The sequence below is a fragment of the Mchenga conophoros genome, linkage group LG5 (assembly GCF_057382185.1).
Source record: "Mchenga conophoros isolate Kocher_MC1m ecotype Shallow Benthic linkage group LG5, M_conophoros_male_GT1.1, whole genome shotgun sequence".
Taxonomy (NCBI): domain Eukaryota; kingdom Metazoa; phylum Chordata; class Actinopteri; order Cichliformes; family Cichlidae; genus Mchenga; species Mchenga conophoros.
The window spans coordinates 38,187,019-38,195,240 of record NC_140530.1 but is presented as its reverse complement, the minus strand read 5'-3'; the positions used below and the strand labels follow the sequence as shown (position 1 = coordinate 38,195,240).

At 44.4% G+C, this 8,222-nt stretch overlaps 1 protein-coding gene across 9 annotated transcripts in view; it reads left to right on the top strand.

Annotated features, from left to right (window-relative positions):
- Window positions 1–3,697: 3,697 nt before the first annotated feature.
- The window catches only part of LOC146575107 (dedicator of cytokinesis protein 3-like), a 240,693-nt gene continuing 236,168 nt past the window's right edge, over window positions 3,698–8,222 (top strand). For all 9 annotated transcript variants that reach the window (XM_085275298.1, XM_085275297.1, XM_085275293.1 and 6 more), the window contains exon 1: window positions 3,698–4,368. In XM_085275298.1, the coding sequence (XP_085131424.1) occupies window positions 4,332–4,368 (37 nt within the window). In that variant the 5' untranslated portion in view covers window positions 3,698–4,331. The remainder of the gene's footprint in view (window positions 4,369–8,222) is intronic.

The following is an 8,222-nucleotide window of genomic DNA, read 5'->3' as shown; positions in this document are numbered from 1 at the left end:
GCTGATGTGTGTCTATTGAAAACATCACTTTCCTGACAGGTTACAGGTGAGGATCATGTAGACCTCACACAGTTCATTAGAGTATAATTTAGATAATAACTTCCTCTACAGTCTTACTTTCATAGATCTTGAGATACTTCAGTAGTTAAAGGGCAGCAGAAACATCTGTAGGCACTTTTTCACTGTTCTCTGCCAACCACAGCAGCAGGTCATAAATCGAGTCACAGCAGCTGTTTCAGGCACAAACCAGAGCACGCTTTCTGCTCGGTGTTCAGGAGTGGACGAGTTAGGAATCCAGACGTGGTCGGGCACATGAAATAAAGCCTGCTGGCTGCAGACGCACAGAGTACACGCCCACCAAGCTCTTTATTTTCAAATCACATGACTAATCTTTTAAATTAATCTTTCTTTGTTTGAACATGCAGCGAGACTTTTAAAAAAAGATTTTCCAAGTTCGAGTGATGCTAAACAATCACCTGTTGATGAGGGAGAGATGCTGTGGTTTCTGCAGAGCCGTGAGTCCAGACGAGCGTTTCTCCTCGGCTGTGTTACTTTCAGGTCTCTGTGGACAGCAGCGTGTTGAAGTGAGTTCTTATTCGTGGGGAAACGTCGCTCGCTGTCAGTCTCCTCTCTCCGTCCTGTTTCCTCCTCTTCTCAGTTTCATCTGTTCCTCCTTTTTTCCCGGCAGCGAGCTGACCCTGCCTGCGCCGACGCCTCCAGCATTCTGATTTGTTCTCTGAATGTTTTAAATCCTTTCATTCCGATCTTGAATGTGACATTGTGCATATATTGCCGGTGGGCTGTGGAACAAATAGTTGAATCATAAAGAGTCGAGCGTGGTCATCAGAGACAGAAAAACATGAAAGAGATGCAGGACTCAGGAAAACTGCTACAGCACTAGACGGTGAGGAATCCCATTCACAGGGCAGCTTTCTTTCAGTTAACGGATCATTTTTACTCCCACAGTATGTTTTGATAGTTTGTATAACCGGTGTGCCTTCTGTGGGAACATTATTATTCCTGCCAGACACACAGAGGTTGAGTGGAAACCATGGAGGGGGTGATATCAGGATATTTCATCTCCGAGTCTGAAAACTACAAATGTGAGCCTCTGTTTCTCTGGATTGGAAGAGCTGTCACGTCGTGAACACTTACGGGGACACATTAAGCTAATGGGTTCGTCTCGCTGGAGTCCACACGTGGAAATTAAATCTTCATTTTAAATATTTTTTGCATCCCATTCTCGTCCACAGGTGTAAAGTGTGGCAGCAAACAGAAATAATGTTGCCATGGATGCGCTGGGTTTAGTTGGGCTGCAACTTCTGTTTTTAACTTTTTATTGTTCATATTCTGTAAATATAAGTACGCTGAAAATACCGCCTACAGCTCTGCTTAGTTTGAGTCTGTGTGTACCACAAATTACTTTGAAACTGAAGAAAACCTTAAACCCTGATTCTCAGTGCAGCTTCTGAGTGCTTTAGTAGACGTCATCAGTCACTCTGTCCTCTGGTCATTTAAATTATCACCTCCTTTTAGCCACCAAGTTTACAAAAATTAGCCTAAATTTAATGCAAAATCCCCCAATTTGGAAACCTGAAGGTGTTGGTTAATACTGGCAGGTCCAGCTTGTTCTCTGTGAGCTTCAGACTGCATTATATCTGTAAGATACACCAAGACATAAAGATATTTATTGAAATCATAATATTTGACTAATTTTTTTCTAATCATGTGCTCTATTCAATTCGATTTAAATTTGGAAGTCGATTATCACAACAACAGTCGCCTCAAGGTGCTTTATATTGTGCAGTAGACCCTACAATAATAGATACAGAGAAAAACCCAACAATCATATGACCCCCTATGATCAAGCACTTTGGTGACAGTGGGAAGGAAAAACTCCCTTTTAACAGGAAGAAACCTCCGGCTCGGTGAGGGGAGGAAGACAAAAGACACGCTGTGGTAGAGAGGTAATTTTAAATGCAGAATTTCAACAAACATCAGCAAACACACAAACTGTTTGTGTGTTTGTCTCACAGTGTGTTGCAGCTAAAACTCCAGCTGCTTATTTCACCGGGAGAGAAAAGACAGAGAGCTAAGTTCACTCAGAGATGGAGAAAGATAAGAAAGACAGGAGAGGAGAGGAAGAAGAGAGCTTAGATTTAAAAGGAAGGGCTGCTCATTTAAAGCTCATATGTAAGTCCCCATGTTTTTAAATCTGTGCATGTGATATGTTTTTCATACTGTGAAACCTGCTGTAAATCAAACTGAGGCAGTTTTTTAAAGGCTGCATGAGAATCTGCAGGATAAACAGCTTAGTTTGCTGCACTGTGATGGATTTGCAGTAAAGAACAGTGTGTGACTGGTGCACAGTGGCTGTGCTTCATGCTCACAGCTTATAGCAGAGATTCATATGAATGTTAGCTGATGATGCTGATATTCATTCACTGAATCTCACCTTCATACCAACTTTATAGTATCTAATGTAAAGACAGCATCAACAGTGTACTGTCAGTGCAGAGGATGGGCATCAGCCAGGACAACTCATAAAACATCTGCTCACATCTGGCTGAATTCAGGCATGTACACCCACAAAAGCAGCAGGTCAGCTGATCACAGCCTGTACACTAAGAACATCTACTGGAGCTCTCAGTAGAAGTTATTGTGAGTTATGATTGTTTTCCCCACACTGAGCCATTACAACCAGTTTAGTGTCCCCCCACCGGCTGCATCCACGTTAGCCCCTGACTGCTCACATTTTCCTGTTCAGAGGCAAAGTCACCCTCTACATTCTCTGCTCATGAGATTCAAGATGAGAATATTTATTAGAATTAAAGTTTAAACTGAAGTAAAGTTTGTATTGTCATCTGCTAATATTATTTAATTATTACAGTAATAAAGCACAAGGCTCAGTTAGCTTTGCATAAAAATAGCTGGTAGTAACGTCCTCCAAAGAACTACTTTTACTTTCTTACTTTGAGTACTTTTCAGAGGCGAAGTTGAATCAGTACTTCAACTTTGACTGTAGTATTTTTCAACACTAGTACTTCTTTTTAAGTACAGAATATCTGTACTTTGGCCACCTCTGATTGTTATGAGCAGTGCACTATATTAACCCCCCCCCGTAGATGGGTCGTTGACTATGATGAAGACAAATAAAAAATATAAATATTTATTGTGAAAATCTGCTCATAAGAAAAGGAAAATTAAAATGCTTTAAGGTTTCTTTCTCAACGCTGTGTCATATCACCATATTTGTGACACAGCTGTCACAGCGCGTGCTGCTCTGAAGTGTCCACGCGGGGGCGCAGCACGCGCAACAAACGCGCGTGGAGCTGCTGAGCTGCAGACGGCTGTCATTAGCGGCTGTACACGCGTGTCAGTGACAGCACGACCGAGGCTGTGTCACGGTGCTGTAAAGTGATGTCACGGCCGGTGTGTGCGCGCGTGCGCGATACTGCACATGCTCAGAGTAATTCTAAGTGAGTTTATATATTATATATATATTTGCGTCTTTTATTCCCACTCGTGGTCTGAGGGGTCAGCCGCCGTAGGCTCCTGTGCGCGTGCAGGCTGTGCAGACCAAACGAGCCCCCCCCCCCCCCCTGACCACCTCAGCCGCGCTCCACCCTGATCCTCTTAAACTGACGGAGGCTTCCCCGCTGCTGCGCACGGCTCGCACGCAGACGGGACTGAGCTTTTTCTTCATCTGCTCACGACAAGTTCAGCAGCTGCGACGGAAGGAAGCGAGGTTCAGACGCATGGTTCAAAGACACAAGAGCACCAGAAGCTTCGCTCTGGAGGGATGCTCACTGAGTGAGGACAGGATTCCCGAGCCCGGACAGAACTTGACGGGAAACACGAGTGATCGTGGGATTTTCCTGAATGGGAAAGTCTCGCGCTCTAATGAAATCCTCATAAATCATAGTTCATCTGCTCCGGCCGCCTTTTTGCTTAACCAAATGCCACTCTAATGCCCACAGGTGGGGTTAAAAGCCCCCTGTTTGGCTTGAAATCGCCTTGACGCCCCTGTGGAGGATTTCTCTGGCGGTTCGTTCCCGAGGAGCGCAGCACAGCCGCTGAGATGGACCGACACACTGCGCCATGCGTCACCGCCAACCTGACAGGATACTAACCGTCATTTATTTAAGACAACTTTCACATTTTCAGAGTGGTTTAAGGTTGTTTTTTTCCCCCGTAGCCATTTTCAGTAAACTTTTGCTCCGCGGTCCTCCTCGTCTTTCTCGTCGTCACTCGGATTTCCATGAAGCGACCCATCGGGTGATTATAGCTACTTTCTTTAGAGGATTTTGCTGTGGGTGCAGCAGGACATCATGTGGACGCCGACAGAGGATGAGAAAATTGGAGTGGGTGAGTAAATCAGTGATGTTTGTCTGATGATGTCCTGGTACACAGCTTTGTTTTTTACGCAGAGGATGGTGCCAAACGCATCACCTCCAGAAACCGCAGTTAATGTTTGCGCACTTTATTTTCGTATAAAAGCATTACAGACATTCAGCTGCTCCTGCGCCTTCGATGTCTAAATCAGGTTGTAAAGTGAAAATCTGTAATCTGTGAAATGAAAGGGGTCATCTCACTGGAATCTGTTCCAAAGAAGCGCCTGTGGGTATGAGGAACTGTGCAGAGACTACAGGTTCTTATCTGCACACCGTCTACAGTATTCCCTTTGAGATGTGTCTGCGGCACCTGAGGCGCTGGAGGCTGGAAATGGTGTTTTGTTATCTGTTCTGTCAAGTCCTGTCTCCGGTCTGCGCGCCTGGTCTGTGGTCCTTGTCGTCTGTTCTGGTGTGGTAGAACAGATCAGAGCCTTACAGCAGTCCTGTGTAAGTGTGACGGGTGCGGGATGAGAGAGGGGCTGTGTCGTCGCTTCTGGTGTGGGTTTATAGTGCGTGAATGTGGAAAGTGGGTGAAGTGAAACTGAAGCAAGGACAGGAACAGGATGCGGTGATAATGGGCAGTGCAGGTAACTGAGACTTGACAGCAGTGATTGATTACGCAGCGTGCTGTGGCAGCACGATGACGGTGAATGTTTTCAGATGAGAGCTGGTGCTTTGGGCCCGTTAGCCAAAGATCCACAGTCCAATTATTCTCACTCCCCATTTATCTCCCGTTTATCTGCTGCACGTCTTTCAGGCAGCCACACCTAAAGGCCTGTTTGGAAAAACACTGCTGACCCAAAATCGACTTTCTTACCTCCACCAAAGAGATCATGTGATCCAAAAAGTTATAGAGTTGCATCAATGGTGTGGCTATCTGGGAAGTGACGAACGTCTGGAGTCAGCAAGGATCCAGGAACGACTCTAAACATTGTGAGATATGGTTAAATCATGTTGCCACAAGTACACATGACATTAAAGAGAAACGCTGAGTGACATCATCTTGATGTTCTCATGAAAATATCACAAACTCATCAACGTCCTGGAAGGATATTTTAGTGTGTGTGGAGTATTGTTCTTGGTCTTGTGCTCCTGCTGTGTTGGTGCTTTTTAAATGTTTGTTGCGAATGTTGCTGGATCTCTAAAGATTTTTTTTTTGTGTGCAGCCTTGTCACTAAAACTTCAGCCATGAACTCTTTACTGTCATTTTCAGGCCTGCTTATACAATAAAATGATTGGTTATGGAGGACGGTCTCTGCCTATTCCCAGGCCTACTCTGTCCTACATGTCACGTTGATCAAGGAACAAAATCTTAATTTAATTTTATAAGAATTTTATTGACACTCTAATCAACGTATATTTATGAATGCAGCATAAAATCTCCTTAATAATAATTACTGCTCCCGGCTGCAGAAGTACCAATTATAACCTTTATTTTACTTTCTAATGGCACTGGCAGCATGCCTGTATCTAATGTGGATTGCTCAAATCTGATTGGTGCATGAGCATTTCCGGTACCAGTACCGCAGGTTGCACTGCCTCTTGGACCATCCTGCTTTATTTTACAGCTGTTCTTTACCTTCCCCTCAGCACTGCTATCTTTGTGGTACAGGTCATGTTCAAGGAGCTCTTCCTCTGATGGTTATACTAACTTTCAGTTTCTTGATTCTTTCATTGTGTCAATACCCTGAGAAGATTATTTTCATGCTTATTGTATACTTTAGTGAGATTTTGAGTATTTCATGACCCCCCCCCCCCCCCCCCCCCCCTCGTTGTCTCTCTCTCAAACGATTAAACATTTCCTCACTAATTGGCCCCGAGACCACCCATGCGGGTGGAACACTGTGTACTCAGTGATCTTAACTTGGACAGTTCAAGAAAATTAGCATAGGTATTTCACATGAGGTGCCAGACTTCCTGTCCCCGATGGGCAGAGGTATCGACTGACAGCTGCCAGGATCTTTCCGAGCGACCAATCTGGTGAAATGCCACACAATGTCTGCAGCGTGAGGGAGCGAGGCCTCTGCTGACAGGAAGTCAATTTGGGCAGTCATGACTCTGCCAATCTGTTAATTGGAAAGAGACATTAGCTGAATTTAAATGAGAGGCTGTGGGTGTTTTTCCTGCTTCCTGATACCTTCAGTAGACTCCAGCTGAGGATGCGTGCTGCGGCTGTTTGATTTACTCTGCTAGAAGCCTCTTAGCATCGAAATCAGAATTGTGCCACATCTTACAAGCCTTCACATCGCCCGCTGGTAGACTCCATAAAAGGAAAACGGCACCATAATCTGACAGTGCAGGAGTGTGGAAAGCAATCGTGAATATCACCCTTCAAAGACTCCATCACACAGAACATTAGGTGTTCGCTTAAAGTGCCACACATTTCACTCTGCAGGGTGGTGACACTGCTGGAAAAAGAGATCCACACGATAATGACATCGTAAGAGGAGCACAGGTGCAGTCGTCACCGCCCACATGTTCACAGTAAATCTGACAGCTTAGTTATCTTTTAGGAGAATCGTAAGAAAAGACATTCGGGAAATGGACTCTAAAGTTCTGTAAAAGTCCATCACGAAAACAACTTTGTTATTAAAATGATAATTGTCATAAATTTTCTATAAAGTTATGGAAAAGTCACCTGATTTGGATGTTACCCTCACACTGATTGATCATTATCAGTTATCTATCAGACCCCCACGAGCAGAACATGGCAACTGTGGGGAGGAAGAACTCCCTTTTAACAGAAAGAGATCTCTAACACCTGTTGTCAGAGACCTCTAGTGGCCATGTGAAAAAATGCTTGAGACATTTCCTGATGTGGTAAAATAAGAAAATGGAGCTTTGGGTTGGGAAAAAGATGATACTTACCAAGTACTAACGCAAACTAAACAGTGTAAAAAACTACATTGAATATTTTAATGAAAGCTCAGTCCAGAAATCCAGAGTCAAGTGGACCAAGCCTCCACTGCCGTCCTCTCTCTCTTCAGCAGTGTGGAGTCACCATCACGAGTGAGGTGATGGCTGCCGTGTAGAGGGTAGAGGAGGAAATAAGTATGGGACCGATAACATCTGATAACGGCCGTTTGGTGTGCTGACAATACGGAAACGTGGAAAAAATGATGTGTAACTGTGACTGACTGAGAGCTGAAAAAAGGAAAAGAAAGAGGAAATTCTTTATTTGCCACTGGATAGAGGGAAGAACGCAGAAATCCTAAAAACACCGTCCTTTGAAACTACAGAGTCGCGTATCCCTTCACTGTTTCCATGTAAGTATGCTTTGTGTGCCCTTTGTTAATCCAGCCATTTGTGTTTTTGCTGCATAATGCTTTGCATACCAAGGCAGGGAGAGTGGTAACTCATAGAGCCCTTCCAATGGAGTTGGGATGACTAGTGCCTGGTTGTAGAAAACAGCTATTCAGCTGCATGAATGCAGCTTTGTGGCACCCATAGAGGTTCCTGAATGCAGCTTCACCTCCCCCAGGGCTGCACAGCACAGCACTCAGTTCTCACACTCAGATAACACAGAACGCACACAGACAGACAGACAGGCAGAGAGGAAGACAGATGGACAAATGAACAGACGTTCCAGACAGCCTCCTTATGAAATGCACCTGCTGAAGATGAGAACTCTCTCTGTTAGCCACAGAAAAGTTTGCAAATCAGTCAGTCTGTGTTTAAAATTGCAAGAGCACTGAAGCTGTATGTGAAGGGTTTACATTCTGGGCCTTAGAAGTGATACTTATTCAGAAGTTTTTTCTAATGGCCAGCAGGGGGCGTTCCTCTGATTTCAAAGGTAATTCTGACGGTGTAGAAATCTACGAGGAAAAA